This window comes from Alligator mississippiensis, chromosome 8 (genome assembly GCF_030867095.1).
Source record: "Alligator mississippiensis isolate rAllMis1 chromosome 8, rAllMis1, whole genome shotgun sequence".
NCBI classification, from domain to species: domain Eukaryota; kingdom Metazoa; phylum Chordata; order Crocodylia; family Alligatoridae; genus Alligator; species Alligator mississippiensis.
This window is the reverse complement of record NC_081831.1, coordinates 1,915,884-1,942,740: the sequence shown is the minus strand read 5'-3', so window position 1 is coordinate 1,942,740 and position 26,857 is coordinate 1,915,884. Positions and strand designations below refer to the sequence as shown.

The window sequence follows — 26,857 nt, the reverse complement described above, 5'->3', positions numbered from 1 at the left end:
CGGCGTCTGGAAATAGGTCGAAGGGAGATAATGGCTGTTTTGATAGTGAATGGGGCTGCTGAGACCTGCTGGCAGCGCCGGCAGCCGGGTCACTCCGCGCTGCAATAAATCATTAATATCCGCCTGCAACCCAGCCGTGTTTTCCATCTGGTTTTTTTCTCTTTTAACAGCGTGGCCTGTGTTTGCGAGGAACAGCCGGGTGGGATGAGCCGGGCTCCCCGGGGCGGGCGCAAAGCTGCTGGCTGGCATCGCCACGGCCTCGGGGTGGAGCGCACGCGGGTGCCCGGGGCTCCCGAGATGCTCCAGGCAGGATAGGACCCCCAGCCCTGACGCCTGGGTCGCTCTGCACCCTGCCTGGCGGCCCTGTGCATCCAGCCAGGGTCAGGGCTGGGGTCCTATCCTGCCCAAAGCATCCCCTGCAACGGGCCTGATCCTGCCCCGCTCCGCATGCCCCGCCGCCTAGCAGGGGGCTGCGCTGGGCACCCCCCGCCCCCAGCTGCAGCCGGAGCAGCAGGAGCGGGCAGTGCCTAGACACACCCCCCCGCTGCCCTGCACCCTCGTGCGCTGCTGCAGGGGGCACTGCAGCGCATGCAGCGCGGGGCCACCTTGCGCCGCTGCGCTGCGCTGCCCCGCCCGGCCGCCAGGGGCCGCCCTGCTCGGACTTGCCGGCGGCGGAAGAGGCGCGGCGGTCACGTGACCGATCCCGGGCGGTTGCTGGGCAACGAGTGGACGCGGCTCCCGGCGGCTGGACGCGGGGCTGCCCCTCCCCCCGGGTAAGGGGGGCCGCCCCCCCAGGCGCCTGGGTCCTTTTTGCACCCTAATTGGGGCACATGCGTGCACCCCGCCCCGCTGGGCGTTGGTGCAAGGGTGGTGCGTGCAGCCCCGGGCACCTGGGTCCCTGTGCACCCTAATTGGGGCGCGTGCATGCACTCTGCCTGGCTGTGCATTGGTGCAAGGGTGGTGCATGCAGCCCCGGGCGCCTAGGTCCCCTTGCACCCCGCCTGGCTGTGCATTGGTGCAAGGGTGGTGCATGCAGCCCCGGGCGCCTGGGTCCCTTTGCACCCTAATTGGGGCATGTGCATGCACTCTGCCTGGCTGTGCATTGGTGCAAGGGTGGTGTGTGCAGCCCTGAGCACCTGGGTCCCTTTGCACCCCGCCTGGCTGTGCATTGGTGCAAGGGTGGTGCATGCAGCCCCGGGCGCCTGGGTCCCTTTGCACCCTAATTGGGGCATGTGCGTGCACCCCGCCTGGCTGTGCATTGGTGCAAGGGTGGTGTGTGCAGCCCTGAGCACCTGGGTCCCTTTGCACCCCGCCTGGCTGTGCATTGGTGCAAGGGTGGTGCATGCAGCCCCGGGCGCCTGGGTCCCTTTGCACCCTAATTGGGGCGCGTGCATGCACCCCGCCTGGCTGTGCATTGGTGCAAGGGTGGTGCGTGCAGCCCCGGGCGCCTGGGTCCCTTTGCACCCCGCCTGGCTGTGCATTGGTGCAAGGGTGGTGTGTGCAGCCCTGAGCACCTGGGTCCCTTTGCACCCCGCCTGGCTGTGCATTGGTGCAAGGGTGGTGCATGCAGCCCCGGGCGCCTGGGTCCCTTTGCACCCTAATTGGGGCGCGTGCATGCACCCCGCCTGGCTGTGCATTGGTGCAAGGGTGGTGCGTGCAGCCCCGGGCGCCTGGGTCCCTTTGCACCCCGCCTGGCTGTGCATTGGTGCAAGGGTGGTGCGTGCAGCCCCGGGCGCCTGGGTTCTGCATCGCTGCTGTGCTGGGCCCCCGTGTGCAGACCTGGCACTGCCCGGACTCCTGGGTCCCACACCCTGTGCAGCGCCGTGCGTGGACTCCAGCAAGCCGGGCAGTGCTGGGCTCTGGGGCAGGGCCAGGACAGCCCCGCCTCCGCCGCTCGCCCACCCGTGCCAGGACAGCCCCGCGCTGGGAAGGCCCAGGCATTCGCGGCGGTGCTGGACGGCTCCATGCGTCCCACCCCTGGGCTGCTCGTGCTTGCACGCTGCCACCACCCAAGCTGGGCACCATCACACTGGGCCCAAGGGGTTTGGGATGCCAGGACGAGGAGTGTCGGGAGCCTTATCATGAAGCTGCCCCAGCTTTACACTGGGGTCGCTGCATCCGTGCTGGCGGCTGGGGAGCGAGGCCAGTGGGAGATGCACGGAGAGGCGTTGCTCTGCGAGGCCAGAGGTATGGGCAGTTTTCAGAGGTAGCAAAGCCCCGTGAGCCACCCATGCTGGGTTGCCTCGTTCTCCAGCTGATGTGCGCTCATCCCTGCTAACACCGGAGCGATGAGCTCAGGGGGCGGCGTCCGCACCAGGTGCGGTGAAATCCTGCAGGAGCAGCAGCCCCAAAGTGCCTCTTCCCCCCTGCCTGCAGGCACCATGGAGATCGTCTACGTGTACGTGAAGAAGCGCAGCGAGTTCGGGCGCCCCTGCAACTTCTCGGACCGGCCGGCTGAGACCAGCGTGGACATCCTGCCGGACCCCACGCTGGCCGCCCACTTCATTGAGAGGGACCCTGTGGACACGGGCGTGCAGTGCGCCAGTGTTATGTCGGAGCACGAGGTGGGTCAGGGCCAGGCGTGGAGCTGGGGTTTGGATAAGGGGGTGCAAGTGGTGCCGTGCATCCTCGCACAGGCCACAGCACGTGCTTTTTTCCAGGTGAAAAGAAACTAGATGCTTTACTAACAGGCTCAGGGCTTAGAGCTGCATTGTTCAATGTACGATTGAAGCAAAAACAAATTAACTTGCTCAGAAGGCACTGCCATTTTCTACGTCATTCTACACGTGTATTTAAAAACACAACACACAATGCAAAAAAATACCCAAAAGACGTTGTTTCTTGAGTCGCACAGTCCTTCACGTGAAGTGTTCATCTTTCAGCTGCATAAAACTAGACCAAGCCTTCTCGAACATCTTCACTGCTTCCCTGAAAGCTATTTCCACAGTTTTATGAAAGCCACCCGCCGCACTTTTCTGCAACTTAATATTTTAGCTAGAGTTAAGAGCAGTCTGCAGGGCTGTGAGAGAGGAGCTGTGTTACCGGGAGCAGCCAACAGATAGCCGAAAGGCAGAAGAAAGAGTAGGTTGATTAGTGGAGCGTGAAGACCGTTAAGAAAGGAGAGAGGGTCATTCACACCTGTGGAAAGAAGAGGTTAAAAGGGATTGTGAGCCGTGAACTCAGGTGACGCCTTGCTGCTGCCTGCGTAGAAATGCCACTGCTGCTGCTGGCCAGGTTGTTTTAAGCTTTGGATGGAGCAGGAACCAAGCGGGGGTGATGGCACCACTGCATCCCCCCTGGATCCACACCGGCTAGGGCCAGCCGGGCCAGTTTGCAATGGCACGGCTGCTGGGCTTGCCAAGGGGAGCGTGCCTCTGCAGAGCGAGGGTCACCAGGCATCCCCTGGAAACTATTCAGGGCCTGGGATCGGCAATGAAGTAACCACCAGACCCGCCGGGTCCAGTCCCAGAGCGGTTCTGGAAGACCCCAGCCCTTGACCCGTGTCTCTTTGTCCGTGTGACGCTTCAGGTGAACACGGAGCGGTTCGAGATGGAAGCGCGGGGCGTGAACCACGTGGAGGGCGGCTGGCCCAAGGATGTGAATGCGCTGGAGATGGAGCAGACCATTCGCTTCCGCAAGAAGGTGGAGAAGGACGAGAACTACATCAACACCATCATCCACCTGGGCAGCGTAAGGCTCTGGCCCCCTCTCCCCAGTCCCGTCCGGCTCTCCGGAGCCTTCCTGGGCACCGCCTTGCAGCCGCTTTCCATCACTTCCCTTGCAGCTGATGGAGCACTGCATCAAGCAGAACAACGCCATCAACATCTACGAGGAGTACTTCGAGGAGGAGCAGCTTTCGGAGGTGGAGGACGAGCCGCCCTCAGCCAAAACCATCAATGTCTTCAGGTAACAGTGGCTGGGGGGCTTCTCACGGTGCTCCCACACACTGGGGCTCGGTGCATTGTGAGACCGTCGCTTTTTGCATACAACACACCCCAGAATATGCCCTGCACCTTGCTTTTGAAAGCAGCGTGAAGTGGGGAACAAGATCATTCCTTGTTGTAAGGCAGTATCGGCAGCTAGGGAGCGGAGCTCATTGCTTTTCTCCCTCTGGGTGGTGGCAGAAACAGCTCTTACCGTATCTCTGGCATATATTCACCCTCCAGTTTCCCTTAGCTGGTGTTTGGAGGTGCATTGTATGTGAGAAAATAAGGTACCGTTCATCCCTCACAGCTCCGAGGGCTCCTTTTCCATTAGTGGGGCAGGAGGATGGGAAATGTCAGGGCTGCTCAGTAACATAATTGGATTCTTTGAAATGTGTAACTGGAAGGACTGATTAGCTCATCGGCCCTTCCCCCATTCAGCCCAGCCCAGAGGGGGTTTCTTTCCTGCAATCGGTCCTTCTGGGGCTCCAGTCTGATGTATTTTGGGCTCCTGGTGCTTCCTGTGGGAGAGCCACTGCAGCCCCAGACATGGCAGAGCTGTTAACGAGTCGCCGTCTTTGTGTCCCTCCCACAAAGGGACCCCAATGCCATCAAGAGGACGGCCACCCACCTCTCGTGGCACCCTGACGCCAGCAGGAAGCTGGCCGTGGCTTACTCCTGCCTAGAGTTCCAGCGGAGCGCCACGGACATGAGCCCCGACTCCTACATCTGGGACCTGGGTAAGGAGGGCACAGCTGGCAGCACTCGCCCCTGGCATCCTCCAGCAGCTGACAGTTCACCCTCTCCACGCTCCTGAAGAGCAGCACGTGTCCTGCTCGAGTCAGAGAGCGTGAGACGAAGGGGGAAATGGAGCCGAGAGCAGAGAAGTTGCAGTGAAATCCCAGCCTGGGCATCCCCAGACATAGCTCCTGCCAGCGGCACATGGAGCTTTCCCACTGAGCCTGGCTGCGCCTTTCCAACGCGTCGGGCTGTCCAAGGGGCTTATCTGCTGGGTGTTTGGAAGCACTGCAATGCCTCGGTTGGGAGCACTGGGCTGCTCCTGCACCTGCTCGAGGCAGTTATAGGCCTGTCTAACAAGCCCAGACATAAACCCACCTTTCAATCCTCCAATAATGGAGGTGCTGGTTGCTCACGGCCCCCTGCTCTAGCACCAAATCCCCTGTCATTGCAAGGTCCTTCCTCATTCCCAGCCTGACTCCCCTTCGTTGCAGCTTGAGCCCGCGGCGTGCGTGGGCTCACAGCGGGTCTGCTTAGGCTGCAGCCTGTTCTCCAGCCCCCTCTTCTCCACTTCTCCCAGCCTTTCTGTGGGCTTTGGAGAGCTCTGACTGTTTCTGTTGCCCTCCTCTGGCTGCTCTTGCAGCTGAGGACTCTCCCAGGTGTGTTGCATTTAGGACTGAAAAACGAGAGTGCAGGAGACCCAGGGACAGCAGGAACTTCCACCTTAAGCACCATCCGTGCTGCCATCCCATGCTCTCCTCCGGGAGCATGGCACAGCCTTTGCCCTGCAGAAGTGAGCTGCCTCTTTCCATGCCCACTCACCTCTGCAGCCCCGAGTCCCCGGCACAGAGAAGCTCTGTCAGGGCAGAGGCAGAAAGCAACCATTCAGCGCGGCAGAGCTGTGCCGACACGTGTCCTGTCAAGCACATCTCTGAGGCTGAGGCACTTCAGCTTGGTCTGTCTAGTGGTTTGAGCTGGATGTAACATAGCATGAGGCTGGGGCAGGTGGGGCGTGCAGGCCCCTGGCCTGTTGTAGCATAGGCTCTGGGGCTGGGCACTGGGCAGATGTCGCCCCTGATCATCGCTGGCTGCTGCCTTCGCTTCCCTCCCGGGCCTCATTCAGACGTCGCCTTTTCTTTCTCTTTCTTCCCCGTAGAAAGCCCCAATAAACCGGACCTGGTTCTCAAGCCCTCGTCCCCACTCGTGTGCCTGGAGTACAACCCCAAGGACTCACACGTCCTGGTCGGAGGCTGCTACAACGGGCAGATCGGTAAGAAGGTGGGCGAGATGCACAGCCGGGCCCTCATTGTAACAGTGCCACCCCAGCATGTACCCTTTGATGTCTCCCACGCGTGAGCAAAGAAGGGCTCAGCACGGTGGAGCATGCGTGTGACATGGACAGGACAAATGGGACTGCCCCCAGCACGTCACCGTCACTTGTGTCAGCCAGCGTCTTCCCTTGCCTTCGGGAGATGCTGCCTGGGCTGAATCTGTCCCTGTGTTTTCCATCGCCCCCAAAAACATTCCCCCCTCAGGGTGTATACAGAGCTGCCCCCGGGTTTGCAAACAGACCCAGCGCTCGGCCGCAGCCCTGTGCACACCCGGGTGTATCAGATGGCAGCCGGCGTGTCGTGTTCCCTTTGTTACTCACTGTAGAAAGTGTGGCAGTGTCTAGAGAGCAGGGATAATTGCCTCCATTTCATTTGCCAGGTGGTTTCGGCTCTGTGGGGCTGAGCATTTTGCAGGCCCTGGTCTGCCAGCTCCCATTCAGGTTCCCTGACTCACTGGGCCACACGAGCCTCTGGCTGTAATGAAGTGGGGTCTACGTTTCGTTGCCCAGCTCTGCCGGGACACGCACTGCAGGGATGTAGGCCAGTGCTTCACAGTGGAGGGAAGAGATGATTTCTGGCAGACGCCCAGAGCCATCACAGCCAATTGCCTAATTAGAGATGAGCGAGGGAGGGCTCGCACTCGCTGCTGCGTCCAGGGAGAATCAGCCTGGCTTCCTTGTCTTTGCTGGAACAAAGACGGCCCCAAACGTGTCCTGCCATGATGCTGCAGGCTCTGGTTGAGCTCTGCAGCCTCTGGTGGTCTGGGATACAAAGGGGTGACAGCTTTCCCATCCCTGTTGGTGCAGGACCCGTGTTGCTTGGTCTCAGTTGTGAAGGGCGCTGAACAAGTAGCAGCCGGGAGAAGGACAGGCTGCCAGGGTGAAATGTGGCAGTGGGTCACGACTAGGGAGCTCAGAGGTGCCAAAACAAGAGGGGGGCATTCACTAGCTTCTTCCAGGGAGCTGCAAGCCACGGAGCAGGGCACGGAGGCAGTAGCCCTCCAGAGCCTGCCCCAAGAGTCCCTGTCCCTTTGCAGCCTACTGGGACACGCGGAAAGGCGGGCAGCCCGTGGAGCTGTCCACGGTGGAGTTGAGCCACCGGGACCCCGTGTACGGCGCAATCTGGCTGCAGTCCAAGACGGGCACCGACTGCTTCTCTGCCTCCACCGATGGGCAGGTAAAAGGCCGGCTGGGGGCATCCACCTGTTGCCGGCACCGTGACACCACCACGCCTGACGTGACCTCGCTGCCAGTCTTGGGCTAGGGGAGCTGGGGTGGGACAGGCCGGTGTGAGCCTGGCTGCACTCAGCTCTCAGAGCCAGACGCTTGGCATACCCTGCCAGACCCCCCGGCTGGGCAGGGGTCTGCCCGTGTCCCAGCTGATCCCCTGGTGATGGGTCTAGTCCAGCCGCACCCTGCACAGCGAGCGCACCCACGTCCCAGGTAAGAAGAGTGCCCGCTCCAGTGTCTCCCACCCCTGCCAGGTCCTGTGGTGGGACATCCGGAAGCTCACCGAGCCCACCGAGACGCTGGTGATGGATATCAGCCGGAAGGGCCTGCTGGAGAACGCCCTGGGTGCCGTCTCGCTGGAGTTCGAGCCCACCATGGTGAGTGCCTCTCCCCGCACGCCGACTGCACTGCAGCTGCTACCCTCGGGCGAACCCAAGCATCCGGGGCAGACGGGGCCTGGAGCACTTGTACGAGACCAGGGGGAAGAGTTACCATGTGCAGGGATCCTTTGGGGCCTGGCATGGATGGTAGCCAGGCCGATACAGGGGAAGGACACCAGGCAGGTCCAGCAAAGTGTTTCCTGTGTGTGTCCGTAGCCCTCAAACTGCTGCCTGAGCTCAGACTCGGGGGCTTCCTGGATTGAGCCAGGGTGCCAGGAGGGGAGGCTGCACCATGAGTGCATGCCCAGACCCTCCCACAGGGCATCTCAAAGGAAGTGGGCCACAATCTACACACGCATATACACAGAGGCAATTTCCTGCTAGGATTTGGCACTTTAAGACCCAACACTAACGAGCTGGGGATGTATTTGTTTCCATGCACGCTGGCAGAGGGTCTCTGTGAGCCACCTGCAATGATAACGATGTGTGATTCTTGTTTCCCAGCTGAGCAAGGCTGGGAGGACTCTGTTGAGGGCTCCCAGGAGGTCTGTGATGTGCAGAGCTTGCAAAGGGGGATCACGGACCCCTCCCACAGCAAAACCAAGCAGGGCTGGGAGCGCAGGGTCATGTGGCACCGGCCAGTGGCTGCAGCAATGGCTCTGGCAGGGTGCAGTGCTGCTCCTGGGCACTGCTCTGCAGGGCAAGGCTGACGTACCCTTGCTGTCAGGCCCTGGGAGCATGGCAGGGAGATGCTGTTCTGAGCCAGCCCAGCCGATCCCCAGCCCCCAGGAAGCGGAGGTTGGTTTGGTTCTTAGACACCACCTCTTGCCAGCCGCCTGCGGCCCCCACCAGCTCTCAGCACTGTGTCCTGCCCGCGCCTGGACAGGAAGTTTGTACGCAGAACTCGTGCCGGCGCTGCTCAGTTCCAGGCGTGCCCCACGTGCAGCTAAAAGGGAACGGGCCTCTCTGCTTCTAACCACCTGCTCCCATGCCCCTCGAACAGCCTCGTAACCACCGCGCTCTCCCTCACTGCAGCCGACCAAGTTCATGGTGGGGACGGAGCAGGGCATGGTGATCACCTGCAACCGCAAGGCCAAGACACCTGCCGAGAAGATCGTCGGCACCTACAGCGGGCACCACGGCCCTGTCTACGCCCTGGCGCGGAACCCCTTCTACCCCAAAAACTTCCTGACCGTCGGCGACTGGACCGCTCGCATCTGGTCTGAGGACAGCCGGGAATCCTCCATCATGTGGACCAAGTAGGCAGTGGGGCATGTGCTCTTGCTGGGGGGTTACAAGCCCTGCAGGGAGGGAGAAGCACAGGGTCCCTTTGCCATCACAGGAGCCAGGTATCCCCTGTAGACTTCCTCAGCATTGCCCTTTGTAGTCTGGTGACGAGAGGCAGCCTGCAGCCCCCAGCAGCCCTGAAGGCCTCCGAGACCCAGGGCTACTTTAAAAGCCCGAGATTGTGTTGCTGGCACCTTGCTGCTCCCATGCAACCCCCCTCTTGACACCCTTGGCCTCGACCCTGGTGAGCACAAAGGCTTCCTGCCTGTCGTGCCTTCAGCCAGGGGTCTCAAGCCCCGGGGGCACGGCACGGCACGGCAGCGCTCTCCTGAGCCGCGGTGGGTCTGCCGGCAGGTACCACATGTCCTACCTAACGAGCGGGTGCTGGAGCACCATCCGCCCGGCCGTCTTCTTCACCACCAAGATGGACGGGACGCTGGATGTCTGGGACTTCTTGTTCAAGCAAAACGACCCCTCTCTCAGCCTCAAGGTGGGCCACAGCCCCTTCACGTGGCTCCCCCACTGAGCTACCATGCTCTGTCCTGCCCTGGCAGGGGTGTCTGGGGTGAGCCACATGGGTCAGGGAGGAAGCAGGGCCCCCAGCCCCTCACATGCCCATCACCACCATCTCAGGGCACCACACAGCTCTGGGGGTGCAGGGCTGGTGTCTTAAACACAGCCACTGCCAGGGCTTGTCTCCATATGAGACATAGGGACTGGGCCGGCTCCTGGCAGCACGGCAGCTGCCCCGAGAGCCGGGCAGGCCCGGTGTGAGCATCCAGCCAGTGAGCTCCTCCGTCCCCAGGTCTGCGACGAGCCTCTCTTCAGCCTGCGCCTGCAGGACAACGGGCGCTTCATCGGCTGCGGCTCCCAGCTGGGCACCGTCACGCTGCTGGAGATCTCCTCGGGGCTCTGCACCCTGCAGAAGAACGAGAAGACCCTGGCCACTGCCGTGAGTGCCTGGCATGTGGAGGGGCACAGCCGGCCAGGGTGCGCTACGGCTCCATGCTGCCCTTGGAGGGTTTGTAGGAGCCAGCTGGACACCAGGCCGTGTCCACGCACCCCATTGCTGCCTTTGAGCCACTTGCAAACCACGTTGATGCAAAGCAGACAGCTCCATGGCGAGGGGGTTTGGGGGCATAGCTGGCACCAAGCCACCCTGGCCGTGTAGGGCTACATGCCTGGATCTCCGGGGCTGTCTACCTTGGAGTGCCCTTGCTCAGGGTCTGGGCATCTGAGCCCCCCTCTGTGCCGCCCAGATGTTCGAGCGGGAGACGAAGCGGGAGAAGATCCTGGAGGCGCGGCACCGCGAGATGCGGCTGAAGGAGCGCGCCAGGTCGGAGGGCAAGGAGGAGGAGGCCAAGGAGGATGGGCCGTCCGAGAGCCCCGAGGAGCTGCTGGCCCGGGCGCAGAAGGAGTTCTTCGAGATCATCGACGCTGAGCGCCGGCGGAGGGAGCAGGGCAGCGCCAAGGGACCCACCACCCAGGTAGCGCCGGGCTGCTGGGCCCCCTTTGCCCTCTCTTAGGGCCATGCCCCTCCACCCTGGCTCCCCTGGTGATTGACTGGCATGGGCTGGGGTCTGTGCTGCCCACCCATGCCCTCAGGAGCTGAGACCAGCTGTGTAAAGCCATCATGGTCCATCAGCCCCGGCGACGTGGTACTGTCCTGTCCTCTCCGAGGGGGTTGCCTGGAGTAGTGGGGTCCTTCTGCCCCCCTGGAGATGATGCCCAGGGGAGCTGGCCGCACCCCAGCTGGACGGGCCCCACCAGGTTTCCCAGGGCCACGGGTGCAGGACTGCGGTGCTGGGGCTGCTCTGCAGAAAGCCTCTTCACTCCCAGCGGGGCAGTCCCAGCCTCGCTGACACCCCTCAGCCTGTGCCCCCCAGCACCCCATGGGCACTAGAGTCTGGCAGCAGCTCCGCTCTCCGATGCCTGCGTCACAGCCAAGGCCGCCGTGCCTCGGAGCCCACCTCAGGCACAAGCCATGCAGAGGGGCGAGCATCTCTGTGTCCCCGGGAGCTGGCTGTGACGCTCTCCCTGTCCTTTTTCAGGAGGAAGATGAAGAGGAGGGCAAAGAGGACCTCTACAAGGTGAGGGGATGCCCTGGCTGGCACAGACAGCACCACCTCATCCCTCCTGGCCCTCGGGGGGGGGGGGGGGGGGGGGATCTCAGTGCCCCCATTCCCTGGCTTCTCACTCCTATGCTTCCACGTGACCCTCGCAGCGCAGTAGAGGCGAGGGCCGTCCATGCCGCAGCCTGAGGACTCGTTCACCCCGCAGGAGAGGGGGCTGTATTAGAGCCCCGGCCCCGGCGTGGCTGGGTAGAGGGGCCTGGTGGGGTCTGTGCTGACTTGGGGTCAGGGGTCTGCACCCAGCTCTTGATTCCCAATGGTTTCCTTCGTGGAAAACCACTTGCTCCCCAAGCAGCCACTGCATGGGGGCCTTGGGGAGGGGCACTGAGGTCCCGTGTGCTGTCCAGTCCCCCGGGTCTGGGGGAGGGCAGGACCCCGCGCCCCCTCCTGCCCTGACTCCTGCTCTCTCTCCGCAGGACTGAGCGTGGAGCGCAAGGACCCGCAGGCTGCACGTGGGCGCCATCCTCACTCCCCGGGCCCCAAGGCTGCCCCCTGCTTCGTGGAACAGATGGAAATAATAAATGGGGCTGTGCCCGACCCCGTGTCGCTGCTCTGGTCCCATGGGCGCTCGGGTTTCCACCGGCTCCCGGGATCCATGCATCTGGCTGAAAGCGGAGGCCAGGGACTTGGTGCTGGCTGAGACCCAGAGCCCCGCTCTGCCCTGCCTGCCTGTGCCCTGGCCACCTCCTGCAGCTCCTGTCGAACCCAGGCATGCGCTGGGGAGCTCCAAGGGGGGCACTGAATGCTCTGCCTGTGCCCACAGAGGGGACTCCAGCTCCCACCCCCCAGATTGCTTTTAGGATGGCTGCAGCCCCTTCTCATCTGGCTGCCCATGCCCATGGGAGTGGGGCCGTGCATGCCCAGGGTGCCAGTTCTCAGCTGTGTAAATGCATCCGGGGTCCTTATCGCTGGCAGTGCGCCCAGCTGCTCACGGCAGGTAAATTATTAATGGCACTGATAGCCTAGCGGCAGCCCCACACAGCTGTGCTGCAGGAAGGGCTGGGCGCAACAGGTGGGCAGTGCTAAACCATCTGGAGCCCTCCTGTTGGGACTAAACCCCGCCAGGCATCTCCTGGGCGGCTTCCCCCCCGCCCCGCATTCCTCCCCCCTCTCATCCTGTTCAGTGTTTGCAGGAAAACGAGCCAAGAGCCCCTCTCCTTTGCTCCAGAGAGCTCCCAAGGCTGCTGGGATGCTGCTCTGGGTGCCCATGCAATAGAGGCTGTCAGCCCCAGGGTCCACCCCATGGTGCCCCCTGCACATGCCCAGCACTGAGCACACAGGGTAGTTTGCCAGATGACCCATGGCAGAGCTGAGCACCAGGTGCCTGGTGCTGGTCAGAGCAACATGGGCACCCTAGCAGCCCCCTCGCCCAGGCTGAAGCTGGGGTCCCAGTTGCTGCCTCCCTGCAGCCGGCACCAGGGTCACCGAGTCTCCCCTGGTGAGCAAGGGGTTGATGCTGTGATGCATGGCTGGATTCTGCACCCACCCCGGCATGGGGGGCTTCTGTGGGAAGCACCGTGCGGGAAGCACCGTGCACGAAGAGCCTGGCAGGCAATGAGCAGGCGGAGCGGGGCTGCATCCCCCCTGTCTTGCAGCGCGAGGGTGAGTAGCAGTTGGGGAGCACAAGGACCTGCGTAGGGACCTCCCTGCCAGGGGAATCCCTGGGTACCAAGGGGGCAGGAGCACATGGAACAGCCCAGGGGCAGGACAGCACATGCTAGGGCGCAGGGTCTCGGCAGGGGCAGGAAGGGGGCAGCCCGGTCCAGCTGCACACACGCACCTGCTGCACAGGCACACATAGGCACATACACACCTGCACGCGCAGGCACATACACACACCTGTTGCACATGCATACACATAGGCATGTACCCACGTGCCTGCTGCACACATAGGCAGATAGGCACACACCTGCATTCACACGCACCCCTGCATGCACATGCAGGCACATACACATACACCCGCTTCACATAAGCACATACACACTTGCTACACACACAGATGTATGTGCTTCACATGTACACTTAGGCACATACCTACACGCCTGCTGCACATGCACAATGCAGGCACATACCCACATATCTGTTGCATGCACAGGCAGACCTGCTGCACATGCACACGTAGGCACATACCCACACGCCTGCTGCATATGTACATATGTAGGTACATATCCACATGCCTGTTGAACATGTAGGCACATATGCACAATCCTGTTGTACACACATGTGGCTGCTGCACATGCAGGCACATGCTGACACACCTGTTGAATACAGACACATGTAGGCACACACACAGGCATGCTACACATATATGCACATACGCACATGCCTCCTGTGCAGGCACATGCCAACACCCCTGTTGCACACATTCACACACATGTTCCTGATGCACGCACATACACACACACCTGCTACACAAGACACACACATGCCGCCCTATCTGCTGCCCATGCAGATGCTCCTCCTGTATGAGCACACATGCACACACACGCAGACACACCTGCTGCACATGCGTACGCACATGCTCTCCCGCTCCACCTGCTACAGAGCAGCTCCCCCTCCCCATCAGCCCCCTCTCCCCGGCCTTCCCGCACCCGCCTGCCCAGCAGAGAACAATGCGCCGGAGGCCGGGAGAGGGCGGCTGAGCCCTGGCACACACATGCACACACCCACAGAGCGGCTGTGTCACCAGGAGCCGGCTGCTCGCCGGTTGTTGTGTACAGTTTGAGGATCTCCAGGGGACTGGCAGCTGGGACAGGCGGCAGCGAGGCAGAGACAGGCTCATTTCCCTGCCAGCCTCGGGCCCGGGGAGGGCAGTGCCAGGGGGGCAATGCCTCTCCCCGCTTCCCGCTGGCTCTGCTAGCCCCGTGGGGCGCAGGAAGCAGGCACGGCCCCATGCCCATGGATGGGGGGCAGCTGGCGGGCCAAGCACCTGCTTTGGGCAGGGTTCAAGTGCATCCAGGGTGCTTGGGAAACAGCTGATGCCAGGACGGGCGCAGCCTGGCAGAGCCATGCAGGTGGCATCGGCCGCCCATCCCCACTAGACTGCGCAGCGCCGGCCGGACTATGAAGGACACGGGGGACTCCAAGGACCAGCAGCTCACCGTGAGTCCAGCCTCGGCAGGGCCGTCGGGGGCGCAGGCGGGCGCTGCCAGGGCAGGCTGGCACATGCAGGGACCGGAGAGCAGAGCAGCCCCCTTCCCGGTGGGGACTTTGCTTCCTGCTTGCTAAGCACCAGGTGGGAGCTGCCCCAGCCCCGTCTGCACTGGGCAAGTCCCTGGCACCGGGGGTCTCCATCAGGGGCAGCCCCTGCCGGCTTCCCTAGTGCCTAATGACCCGTGCCCTCGTCCCCAGGGTCTGGGGGCTCTGCTGATAGCGGCTTTGTCTGTCGAAATGGGGGTGGGGGGAGCAGGTGAGCGGGGCAGAGGGGGTCTGCGCCTGTGTAGTTGTACGGCAAACGGAGCCATGCGTGCACTGAGAAGTGTGCAGGTGTAAATGTGTGTGCACTTTATGCACGGTATAGCGTGTGTATCTGTACATACAGCGTAGTGCACGTGTGTAACTGTACATGGTGGGCAAGGGGAACTGTATGCACAGTGTAGTGTGTGTAACTGTTCAGTGTAGTGTGTGTAACTACAGCATTCGTGTAACTGTGCAGTGTGTGTAACTGCTGTACAGCGTGTGTGTAACTCTACTGTAGTGCATGTGTAACTATAGTGTGTGTGCGTAACTACTGTACAGTGTGTGTAACAAGTGTATAGCATGTGTGTAATTGTGTACTGTATAATGCATGTGTAACTACTGTAGTATGTGTGTGACTATATTGTATAGTGTGTATGTAACTATAGCGTGTAACTGTACTGCAGTGTTTGTAACTGTGTAGTGTACAGCGTGTATATAACTATAGTGTGTGTGTAACCACGTACTGCATAGTGCATGTATAACTAGTGTGTGTGTGTTGAACTGTACTAGTGTGTGAGTAACTGCACTGCAGTGTATGTGTGTATAACTGTATAGTATAGTGCGTATGTAACTAAAGTGTGTGTGTAACTGTGTACTGCATAGTGCACGTGTAACTCGTGTGTCTGTGTGCAACTGTGTACTATATAGTGTGTGTGTGGCTTGCATGGTTTGTACGACCTGCGTGTGCATGGGTGTAACAGCGCACCCTGGCCTACACGCGTGTGTACGAAGCACAAAGTCCCTCTCTCGCTTCCTGCCCGTTTCACCCCCAAGCTGCAGCAGACCCCCCCGGCCCCGACCCGGTCACCCCCGGGCTGTCGACGGACTCGTCTGCTCGTGGCAGCAGGGAAACTGGGCTCTGCACGGCCCAGGTCCCGCCGCACACCCATGCATCACGGAGGGCACGTCCGCACGCTGGGGGAGTGCTGCGGCTGGCCTCCTGCCGCCCAGCGGGGCCCAGCTTGCTCCCCGGGGTGCCCGCAGGTGCCAGGAAGGTTTCTATTTGCGAGGTGTCTCCAGGGCCTGCGGGTCACGCTCACGTCTGATGTCTCAGGCTGGCACTTTGCTGGCTGAAGCCTGCCTCTGCGGTGCACGGGCGCAGGGGTCACGAGCTAGCCGTGTCCTGGGGAGAGCCACGAGGCAAGCGTGCCAGGGCTATGCCTGGTGCGCCAGGGGCCCTGGCGTGCCAGCCGTAGGTGGGGCATGGGGTGGCCCGATGTGCACGCAATGCCCACCGCGGTATGCGGCTCCGGTGCCCCCCGAGGCTCCCCGCTGGTCCCCGCTGTCTTCCAGGTAGCCCTACGGATCCGGCCGATCAGCGTGGCCGAGCTGGAGGAGGGCGCCGCGCTCATTGCGCACCGGGTGGACGAGCAGGTAGGGCCCCCCTCCAAGACCCAGGCTGGGTCAGGCCCAAAGCAGGGGCCCCGATCCTGGAGCCAGGATCCTGGGCAGGGGGTGTCGCCTCTACCCTGGGGTGGGAGGCTAGGGTCTCCGGGGTGGAGGGGCACCGGCTGCAGCCCAGGCAGGATCGGTGCATCCAGCTGTGCCCGTCCTGCCCAGCTGCGGGGGGGCCGTGCCCCCAGTGCTGCGGCCGGCAGGACAATGCTATCGCCACGGCGCACTGGCATGGTTTCTTGGAGCACCTCGTTGCCATGGCAAGGGCCGCGCGCAGGCCGGGGGGCGGTCAGCGGACGTCAGTGCTGGCTCAGCTGCAAAACCGACCTTCCCCTCCGGAGCCAGGGGGTCGACCCTGCCTCCCCTCCACCGCAACGAGGTTCTGCCCGTCCTGCCTCGACTTCCCCGCACCGCTCAGGGTGCCCAGCTCCCACGAGCAGGGGCTGGCTCTGCCACAGACAGCCCAGGGGGCCTCGGTCACCTCCCTTAGCTCCTCCAGGCTCTGCCAACACCATGGGGGAGCAACAATGGGGTGCCCAAGCCCTGACGCCACAGTGATAGGCACCAGCGAGGAGAGAGAGGAGGGGAGGGCATGCCCAGCCCAGGCACCCCCAGCTCATGGGCATCCGGGCAGCTTTTGCAGCGGGCAGGGGAAGGATGGTCCGGCTCCCTTGGCACGGAGCACAAAGGCCTTGTTAATCCTGGGAACAATGTCCTGATTCAGGAGCACAATGAGAGACACCCCCCCACACACACACCCCCGCGCACCTGGGCAGCCGAGGCATCTGGGCACGGCCGGTTCACTCGGGCTGGCAGCCGGCACGGCCACGTGTCCTCAGCCCCGCACCTCCCCGTCAGCACGGAGGACCCTGCTTAGCTCACCCACAGCATCTGCCCCCCGGTCCACAGGTCCAGCCCCCCTCCAGTAGGCACCCCGTCCCCACCAAGGGGAAACTGAGTCAGGCACGCAAGGCCTGTATCTCTAGCAGCCATCTCGCCGCTGCCTTGGCGACCCTCCCGGGGTGGGGACAGGGAGCCCTTTGTGCACCCACTCCTTCACCCTGGGGCTGCCAGGCTGGGTGCCAGCACGCGTTAACCTCCGGGACTCCCTGCAGCAGGACGGCTGGGGCGCGTCTTGGGGTGGAGGAGCAGTGGGTGCATTGCAAGGTGTTGGCGGAGGTCTCAGCTCCCACGCCGGCCCCAGGCTCTCCACCCTGTGGTGGGGCACGGGCCGCCGGGATGTCCGGAGAGGGGGTAGACCCCAGGTCTGCCCCCCTAGCTGCACCCCTGACGTGGCGCTGGGCTGCATCCAGGGCACCGGCGCCGGCTTTGTTCCCTCCTGGCTCTGAAACCCAAGCCGGGCTCCTCTCCGCTCGCTCGCCGGGAACCCGATCCCCAGCCCACAGCGCCCGAGGCGGCACCAGCCCGGCTGCAACTGGGAGGTTTCTTTGTGGGGGGCAAGAGGTCGAGGGCCCAGCTCTGCCCTCTCACCTGGGGGCTCGTCATGGAGAGGAGGGTTCGATCCCCAGGCGAGACGGCCAAAGGGCTGGAGTGGGCCAGGCAGGCTGTGCTGCCCATGCAGGCCTGGCTGGTCCCCCCAGGGTGGCAGGAGATGCCCCGACCCACGTGCCCGCCCACCCGCAGGTGGTGGTGCTGATGGACCCCATGGAAGACCCCGACGACATCCTGCGCGCCAACCGCTCCCGCGAGAAGTCCTACGTCTTTGACGTGGCTTTCGACTTCACCGCCACCCAGGTGAGCGCGGAGCAGGGGGCATCCCCTGGGCCCGGACGCGCCATCTGCCATCTGCACGCAACAGCTGGTGCCCCGGGAGAGGGGGGAGGCTGGGCCAGGCCCGGCTCCGATGTCAGCAGCTCCGTTTCACGCTAAGTGAAACCAAAGCAGCTGCCCCCCCCGCCCCGGCGGCTTCTCCTCTCCCCCCACCAGCCTGTCTTGTCCCCCAAAGCCCCAGGAGGCAGAGACCTCCCTTTTCAGCAAGTGCAACCAGCTCTGGGGAGCTGCGTCTGCCCCGGGTGCTCCGGGAAGGACTGCCCAGCCGCGTGTCAGCAGCCCCGTACTGCTCCCCACCAGGGGAGATTCCCCGCAGCACCCCTGTGTCCAGCGGGTCCCAGCCCGGGCTCCCAGGCCTGGGAGGAGGGGGACGAGCCGGGGGCAGAGAGCAATACGCTGCCCCCACCCCAATCTCCCACCCTCAGGAGGTTGTGTATCGCGCCACCACCAAGGGCCTCATTGAGGGCGTCATCTCCGGCTACAACGCCACCGTCTTTGCCTACGGCCCCACCGGTAAGAGCTGAGCAGCCACGGACGGGGGTCTCCACCCTGCGCCCACCCCGGTGCCGCGCGGGGGCCTGACTCCCTGCCCTGCCCTGCCCGCCAGGCTGCGGGAAGACGTACACGATGCTGGGCACGGACCAGGAGCCGGGCATCTACGTGCGCACCCTCAACGACCTGTTTCGCGCCATCGAGGAGACCAGCGATGACATGGAGTACGAGGTCTCCATGTCCTACCTCGAGGTAGGGCCCGGGGTGGCAGGAAAGGGGGAGAGGAGTGCCTAACCCCGCAGCCCAGGCAAGGCGCGGGATGGACGTAGCTCCTGGATGGAGGCAGCAGCCAAGCACAGAATAGAGTAGGTCCTACGTGAACCCCTGGGTCCATCTGGGGGCTGCGGGTCAGGAGTGAGGGGCACCAGCAAAGCAAATCCCTCCAGCCTGGAGCACATGGGGGCACACGCTGGGCACGCACATGCCGGCTGGCCGTGCAAAGAGCTTGGACTTGGCTCCCGGACGCCTGGGTTCGGTCGGCTGCAGAGTCGCCTGGCAACGCGGGGACTCTGCGTTGCAGTATTGACACAGGCAGGCAGCACCGGGAGGAGGTGGCGGAGCCGGGCAACCACCGGGATGGGCGGGAGAACCCACATGGTCGTGCCCGTGGGTATCCCCGAGCATTGGGGCTACCAGCGCCTGGGAGAGGCAGGGCGGTGGGTGGTTTAAGGGTACCACGGCTGTGCTCCCCATGCCAGCTGGCCCCGGGTAGCTGCCAGCGCGGAGGGCGGCTCTCTGCACCCCTCTGACTCCTCGCCCCTTCCTGCCCCACCAGATCTACAACGAGATGATCCGGGACCTGCTGAACCCGGCGCTGGGCTACCTGGACCTGCGGGAGGACTCCAAGGGCGTCATCCAGGTGGCCGGCATCACCGAGGTCTCCACCATCAATGCCAAGGAGGTGGGCACGGCCCTAGCAGGTCCTGGTGTCACCTCCTGTGGTCTCCATCAGCATCCTGCCGGGTCCATGACAGCCAGCTGAGCAGGTGGGCACGGGGGGGACAGGCGTGCAAAGCTGACGTGCCCCCTTGGCCACCCGCAGGTCATGCAGCTGCTGACAAAGGGCAACAAGCAGCGGATGCAGGAGCCCACGGCCGCCAACCGCACCTCGTCGCGCTCCCACGCCGTGCTGCAGGTCACCGTCCGCCAGAAGAGCCGCGTCCGCAACGTGCTGCAAGAGATCCGCCTCGGCCGCCTCTTCATGATCGACCTGGCCGGCTCCGAGCGGGCCTCCCAGGTACGGGACCCGCGCCCCGGGGTCTCAGCGCTGCATGGGGGGCCAGGCCTAGCTGCCCCGTGGCACTGCAAAGGGAGGTGCCAAGGTCGATCCTGGGGCAGTGGCAGGGGCACGGGGCAGGAGGGTGCCTCACGTGGTCCCTGCCACCCCCCCCAGACGCAGAACCGGGGGCAGCGGATGAAGGAGGGCGCCCACATCAACCGCTCGCTGCTGGCACTGGGCAACTGCATCAACGCCCTGAGCGACAGGGCGGGTGCCAAGTACGTCAACTACCGCGACAGCAAGCTCACCCGCCTGCTCAAGGTACGGCACGGGGGCCCCGTGAGCTGGGAAGCGGGCAGGTGCCTCTGACCCACGGTGCCCGGGGTGGGGAGGTGGCCTGTGGACTCCCCCGTCCTCTCCCCCGCCAGGACTCGCTGGGGGGCAACAGCCGCACGGTGATGATCGCGCACATCAGCCCGGCCAGCACTGCCTTCGAGGAGTCGCGCAGCACCCTCACCTACGCCGACCGCGCCAAGAACATCCGCACCACGGTACAGCCCCGCCGGTGCACCCCGCCAGCCACGGCCCTGCCCGGAGCGCCCCTCCGACCCACACCCCAAGGAGAAGGGGCACAGGGAATACCTGCGGGCATACCTGTCTGCATGGGTGGATCTAGGATTGTGAGAAGGGGATGCAAACGGCACGGTGCCTCCTCCCATGCAACACAACACACCTCTTTCTCCAGTTCAGCTAACTTTACTCACGTGGGTGGGGGCCGGCATGAGATTATCCAGTTTAACTCTGGGAACATGCACTCATTTACTAAGTTATACATAAAGTTTAAAAGAAAACCCACAACCAACTAGGCAAACATAGTCCAAGGGTGCTGTGTCATTCGTCCTACAGTCGTTATCGTTAAACGTACATCTCTTATTCAGCCCGAGTGTCTCGGCAGCTCCCGGTACTTTACTGTCGGTCGTTTCTAATATGACCGTGCCTGAGTTAAGGTTTGCCGCTAGAGTTAAAGCAGCCCACGGGGCTGTGAAATAGCAGAGAGGCAAGGCCAGGAATGGGTAACACAGCGCAGCTGCAGAAGAAAGGAGAGTTTCTGATCAATGAGAAGGACAGAGGGTCGTTAACACCTTTGCAGTGGAGAGATTAGCAGGAATCGGGAGACGATGATAAGCCATGAAGTCAACTGAATTAGAAAGGCCACTGCCTGCCCACCCCCCAGGGTTTAAAGTTTGTGGGGAGCAGGCCTGGAAGGGGGGTGCGACCACGCCACGACCCCGGCCCTTCTGCCCCCCCAGGTGAAGAGGAACCTGCTGAACGTCTCGTACCACATCGCGCAGTACACCAGCATCATCTCCGACCTGCGCCGCGAGATCCAGCGCCTCAAGGGCAAGATTGACCAGCAGGGCTCCCGCCCGCCCGACCACGGCAACATCCGCCACATCCAAGGTACGGGGCCTGGCGGTGGTCCTGGGGGTCTGGGGTATGCCCCGGCCCTGACGCCCCTCTCTGCCGCCCCGCAGCCGAGGTGCAGCTGCACAGCTCCCAGTGCACACGGAGGGAGACGGAGCAGCTGCAGGCACAGCTGGTGGGCACCTTCCAGGAGCAGATGGACGTGCGACGCCACCTCCTGACACTGGACAACGCCTGCACGGAGGTGCAGCTGGAGAGCTCCCGCCACCTGCTCACCGTGGCTGAGTAAGTGGAGACGGAGATGCGCTGCTCCATATACCCCAGCCCCAGGGCATCGGTTTGTACCCAGCTCTGCCTGGGCAGCTGGGATTTGGCTTGGCTTCTGCATGCCCTGTGGCATGGGGGTGGCGTGCTGCCCTCCCTATGCAGCGCCTTCTGCTGGCGGGGTAGATGCTGCAGGGGGGTATAGCCCCAAGCTAATGCCCTCCATCCTTGGGGTGCGTGGCTGCAGCTGGGAGCAGGAGAAGACGCGGCGTGCCCAGAAGCGGCGGGGAGAGCGGCGGAAGGAGACGCGGGGCAAGGACGAGAGCGAGAAGGACTCGGACACGGGGGACGACCAGTCGGACGCGCCTGAGCCTCCTGAGGTGGCCGTGGCCCGTGAGGCCATCGCTGCCCTGCTGGGCGAGCAGAAGAAGCTGCACAAGCAGAAGGTGCCCGAGGCCGGGGGGAGAGGGGCTGCCCGGTGTTACGGGGCAGCTGCTTGAGGCCTGTGTCTCCAGCCACGGGAGCAGAAGTCGCGCGCACATGTACACACACGCATATGCACACGCAGCCACTGCACATGCACACACACACGTACATAGCCACTTCAAGTGTGCGTGTGCACGCACAGAGCTGCTGCATGTGCAGATATGTGCGTGTGCACACAGAGCCACTGCGCACACACATGCACATGCACACAGCCACTGCACTTGCACACATGCACTCACATCTACAGCCACTGCATGTGAGCACACACACCCACTGCATGCAAGTATGCATGCACACGCATGTGCGCACACAGTCTCTGCATCTGCACACACACTTGCACATGTGCATACAGCCATTGCACATGTGCATGCACATCCACTACACACGCACATTTACGCGCGTGCACACACACACACACACACACACACACACACACACACACACACACACACATGCAGTCAGTCCTCATTCAGCAGGGGCATCAGACCTGAGTCAGAAATGACCCAGGGATGGTTGCTGGGGCAGGGTAGGGGGCCCTGGCAGGATTGGGAGGAGGGCGAGCAAGGGGGAGGCAGGGGCTGGGCTGTGGGTGTGGACAGGGGGCACGGGCAGGGGCCGTGGCCAGGACAGGGGCATGGGCATGGCATGCCAGAGGCAGCAGGCCAGGCCACGAGGCCCCCCCAGCAGTCCGTGGCTTAAGGTGTGCCGGTGCCGTGCGCAGGGGGAGCTGGAGTGGCGGCTACGGGAGCTGCAGCAGCGAGGCCGGCAGCTGGAGGAGGCGCTGCCACGGCCCGTGGGCGCAGAAGAGCAGCGCGAGGCACTGGGGCTGCTGTGCCGCGTGCGCCAGCTGGAGGCAGAGAGTGCAGCCCTGCAATTGCACCGGGACGACGCGGCGCAACGCTTCGAGCAGCATCGCCGCCTCTGCCACCAGATCATCCGCCAGCAGCGCCAGCTCATCCGTGGTAAGCACCCAACCCGGCACCTCCGGCACCGGTGCAGAGGGGCTGCCGCATGGTGGGGCATGGCCAGGCCCTGTCGTAGCTGTCACGTTGCGACATGAGTTGGCTACATGATGCCATTAGTATGTCAAGGTGGGATCTGTTTTAATCCTCACGTGATGACATGAGTTGGCCACATGACACTGTTGGCATGTTGAGGTGGGATCTGTTCGTGACCATCGTGTCATGACATGGGTTGTCTGTGTGACACATGATGTCTCATGGCATGGGTGCGTCTCAGTGGGATCTATTTGGGACAGTCGTGTCGTGATATGAGATGGCTGTGACACTTGGCGTGCCATGGTGTGTTCCAGCAGGATCCATTTGGGACAAGCCTATCCTTGGCATGTCTCAGTATGGTGTCGGCATGTTCCAGCAGGATTGGTCTGGGCCGGCCATGTCGTGACATGCATTGTCCATGTGACACTTGGTGTGCTGTGGGCTTGTCTCTATTTGGAACACGCGATTAAAATGTGGCAGTCTCCTGGCATCTGTGTCTGTCCTACTATGTCACAACCAGGTGAACCTTTGTCGCCGCACACGGCTGTCATGGCACAGGGTCCATGTCATGACGTGATCCTCCCAGGGTGCCCATAATGAGGCTAGGTCCCAATGCGACATCGGGCCGTGATCTCACAGCCCGTGTCGTAGTGTGCTGTGATGACATGGGGAGGCCCCATCCCCACTCGGTCCTGTGGTGCCAGGCTGTGCCACCGTATTACGGCTTACATCAGCATGTCATGGTGCCATGACATCACACCACAATGCAGTGACATCACATCATGGCACTGGGCAGGGCACAAACCCACCTAGATGGTGCTATTTGGGGGGGGGGGGGGGCGGGGGGAAGGCGAGCAGCAGGAGCCGGGGCGAGCCCAGCCTGGCACAACCCCCTGCCCCGGGCACTGCCCCAAGGGCTGTGCACCGGCAGGGCTCCCGGGGCAGCTCCGTGGGCCTGTGACCCCCCACGCTGTCCCGGCAGAGTACCACCTGTCGGTGCCACGGCACTTGGAAGAGCTGTACGAGATCTACCTGCGGGAGCTGGAGGAGAGCGGCCTGGACCGCGTGGCCAGCAAGACCCTCAAGGTACCTGTGGCAGCGGGGGGGCTTTCCACTCACGTGCCCCGGACCGCCCGGGAGGGGCAGGGGCTCCATGTGGGCACAGGGGGGCTCCGGCTGCAGCACGTCCCTGGGCTGGGACAGCCTCGCGTGGCGGGGGGCTGTTCAGCTCCCAAAGCACCTGGGCTGGGCTTACCCCCAGCAGGACATGCCTCTGCCCAAGCTCCCCCAGCTCCCGGTGGGCGACGGCGCGCTGGACTCGGACCAGGAGAGTGTGAGGACGCTGGGCTCGGAGCCCCCGGCACCGCCGCCGCGGGATTCCCGCAGGAGCACCCTGCCCCCGTTGGTTGGCGAGGCAGAGAGGTAGGGGCTTCGTGATGAGGTGCAGGGGGGGACCTGGCCACGGGGCTTGGCCTATCCATATCACTGGAGCCAGAGAGCCACAGCAGTGAGTCCAAGGCACTGCCAGGGGCTGTTAGCACCTTTGAGCTCTGCACACGTGTGCGCGCCCATGTCTGCATGCGTGCACGTGTGAGCTGGGCATCCACAACTCTCTCCCCTTGCCAGCAACCCAGCCCAGATGTTCAAGGCCAGCCCGCGGGCACAGCTGCTCAAGAGCTCGGCCGTGCAGACGCCACCCCCCATCCACATCAACGGCCTGGTGACCCAGGAGGTGAGCACGGCCGCAGGAGCTGGGTGGCACCCAGGGCCAGGACTCCTGGACCTGGCTGGGAGCACCCACAGTCCGTGCGGGCTGCCTCCACTATGCCACTGGGCACACACACCCCTGTGTCTCTGCCCTCAGTGCCCGCCCCGGGACAGCCTGGTGAGCCTGGGCAGCCAACGCACCTCCTCCCCGGATAGCGGCGAGCTCTGCACCGACTTCGCCCTTGCGCACAGAGGTACTGCCCGCCCCGGCAGGGCCTGGGCACCCAGGGGAACGGGGTGAGAGCCAAACTAGGGTCCCAGGGGGGCTGGGTGCAATCAAGGCCCCATGCACCTGCAAGGGATGCTGCCATGCCGGTCGGCCACACACGTGTGGATGCACACAGTTGCTGCAGCGTCGCCTGTGAACACGTGAGCATGCACACGCCCCAGCATACACACGTGCCCTAGCACCTGCTGCTCCGTGCAGGTCACAGCCACACTCAGCAGCTGCTGTGATATCATCGCATGTGTGCATGTGCTGTCATGTGCAAGTACACCTTTGCACACTCGTTCACATGCATTGGTGCCCTGGCAGGCATGCATGGCTGCCTCTCATGAACACGGTATGCAGTGCCTGTGCTCTCCTGCCCTGCCAAGGCGCCCCTGCCCCTACCACGAGGCAGCTGCCCAGGGCATTAGGATCATGCCAGGAGCATTGGGGTTTGCAATCTCCAGTGGGTCCAGGAGGGTCTCTGGGCTCATGTCCAGATCTGGCATCCCCTCCCAGCGGGGGAGAACCCATGCCTGCCCCCCTTACCCCCATGTCCCCGGCAGCAGAGCTCAAGGAGATCCTGAGTGGCACCAAGAGCATCGCGGTAAAGGCTGCCCGGCGCCGCTCCCAGGCCCTGGAGTGCGACCGCCTGCCCCTGCTGGAGCCGGCCAAGGAGCCCAGCAGCCTGTCGCTGCACTCGCTGAGCGAGAGCGAGGACCCCCTGTCCCCCGCCACCCCCCTGGGCCGCCGAGCACCGAGCCCCAGCTTGCCACACGCCGCCAGCGAGGACAACCTGTCCAGCAGCACTGGGGAGGCGGGCTCGCGGGCTGGTGGCACGCTCCCCAACCGCTCGCCCGGGCCCTGGCTCCGGGCGCACAAGAAAGGCAGCAAGAAGCTGGAGAGGCGGGAGGAGTCGCTGGATGCCAAGCGGAGGAGGCGGCGGTCCCGGTCTTTCGAGGTCACCGGCCACGGGGTATGTGTGACTTAGGCACAGTGCCCGCTCCTGGCAGAGTTGTGCCCATGGCTGGGGGAGGGGGGGGGGTTGAACCAGGGGTGGCAGGGATGCTCTTGTGCATGCTGGTACAAGGGTGCCTGTGGCCTGGTCCGGGACCCTGGTACTGCACTGGGTGCAAGGGTGGAGGTGCTGGAGCCACCTGCTGTGATGCATCATGCCCTCCCGCAGCTCTCTGGCCTGAAGAGCAATGTGCCGCGTTGCAGACCACTGGAGAGCAGCTCCGAGCACCGGCTGCTGGGAGGCAGTCAGCTGGCACCGCCCGCCCGGGCGCCCAGCAAAGCCCCGCTGCACCTGGCCAAGGTGCGGCTGCCGCAGAGCCAGCCCCCAGGTGAGCGGCGGGGGGCATCAGGCATGCGCCACTGGGCACTGGTGCCTGGTCCGGGTCCAGGGGCAAGGAGTCGGGTCCATGCGGGCTGGATGCATTTGCATGGCGCTGGGCAGAGGGACTTTCCCTCCCTGGTGTGGCCGTGGCAGAGGCCGCAAGGACCCTGCTGCAGCCGCTAGCTGCATTGCACCTTCCCTGGTCCAGGTGCCCTGTCCTCTGCCCTGCCACGTGCCAGGGAGGGGAGAGGGCTGGGTGCTGGAGCAGAGCAGAGCTCCCGCTTCTCAGTAGTCCTGCTGTCTGCTCCCCCAGGTCCCGAGGACTCGCCTGCACTCCCCCTGGCCCTGCCCCACCCCGGCGGCTTGAAGAAAGGCCCCGCCACCAGCCAGCGCCCCCGGCCTGGCTACATCGCGGTGAACGCTGGCAGCAAGGACAGCCGGAGCCGCAGATACTGAGGGGCTGAGCCCAGCTGGAACGGCCCAGGTTTCGCTGCCCCGCAGCGCTGGGAAGCTTGGGGTCACCCCCCTGCTGTGGGGGCCGTGCCAGGCCTGGGGCACCCGGGGAGGACAGGGGTTGAAATCAGGCCCTCCTGGACTGGGGAATCCTGCCTGCCAAGGGGTCACAGGACCCGTGGCATTTGGGGTGTCTGCAGACTCCCACCCCGTTGACGGGAGCCCCGGGGGGCTTCTGCATTTCCAAGCAGCTGCTCTGGCCATGACTCACGTTGCCAAACTCCTGGCTGGAAAGGGGCCCAATCCTGGCCCTTTTGCAGCCGGCTGGAGCTGTGGTGCCCAGGATTGGGGGCCCCCGGGGGCTTGTCGATAGGCCCAGACCGGTGCAGGGTGCAGGGCACAGAGGCAGCACCGTGGTTCGCGTTGCTCAGTCAGGCTGTATTAAACACCGTGGCCGAGAGCCGGGGATGGCACCTCGCTG

The 26,857-nt window shown here is 63.5% G+C and overlaps 2 protein-coding genes across 6 annotated transcripts; both read left to right on the top strand.

The window, feature by feature from the left end:
- The first annotated feature begins 664 nt into the window (after nucleotides 1–664).
- On the top strand, nucleotides 665–11,562 carry DNAI2 (dynein axonemal intermediate chain 2). Its single transcript, XM_014606518.3, has 14 exons — nucleotides 665–773; nucleotides 2,377–2,564; nucleotides 3,529–3,690; nucleotides 3,785–3,906; nucleotides 4,521–4,663; nucleotides 5,818–5,931; nucleotides 7,029–7,168; nucleotides 7,476–7,598; nucleotides 8,637–8,860; nucleotides 9,243–9,378; nucleotides 9,694–9,840; nucleotides 10,148–10,375; nucleotides 10,940–10,978; nucleotides 11,437–11,562. Exons 2-14 carry the CDS (start codon nucleotides 2,382–2,384, stop codon nucleotides 11,440–11,442), a joined length of 1,767 nt encoding a protein of 588 aa, XP_014462004.1. The 5' UTR covers nucleotides 665–773; nucleotides 2,377–2,381; the 3' UTR covers nucleotides 11,443–11,562.
- Nucleotides 11,563–11,634: 72 nt separating this feature from the next.
- On the top strand, nucleotides 11,635–26,836 carry KIF19 (kinesin family member 19). Of its 5 annotated transcripts, none has more exons than XM_014606516.3 (20): nucleotides 11,635–14,122; nucleotides 15,773–15,853; nucleotides 17,519–17,629; nucleotides 18,091–18,178; nucleotides 18,273–18,409; nucleotides 18,993–19,118; nucleotides 19,260–19,454; nucleotides 19,611–19,757; nucleotides 19,865–19,987; nucleotides 20,747–20,897; nucleotides 20,972–21,146; nucleotides 21,373–21,571; nucleotides 22,333–22,573; nucleotides 23,592–23,695; nucleotides 23,874–24,031; nucleotides 24,236–24,341; nucleotides 24,474–24,570; nucleotides 25,154–25,560; nucleotides 25,771–25,930; nucleotides 26,237–26,836. In XM_014606516.3, the coding sequence occupies exons 1-20, from the start codon at nucleotides 14,084–14,086 to the stop codon at nucleotides 26,377–26,379; spliced, it is 2,988 nt and encodes a 995-aa protein (XP_014462002.2). In that variant the 5' UTR covers nucleotides 11,635–14,083; the 3' UTR covers nucleotides 26,380–26,836. The 5 variants fall into 5 exon arrangements, with proteins under 5 accessions (XP_014462002.2, XP_059587982.1, XP_059587981.1 ...); XM_059731999.1 differs by having other exon boundaries at nucleotides 25,151–25,560; XM_059731998.1 differs by lacking the exon at nucleotides 11,635–14,122 and having other exon boundaries at nucleotides 14,433–15,853.
- Nucleotides 26,837–26,857: the final 21 nt, after the last annotated feature.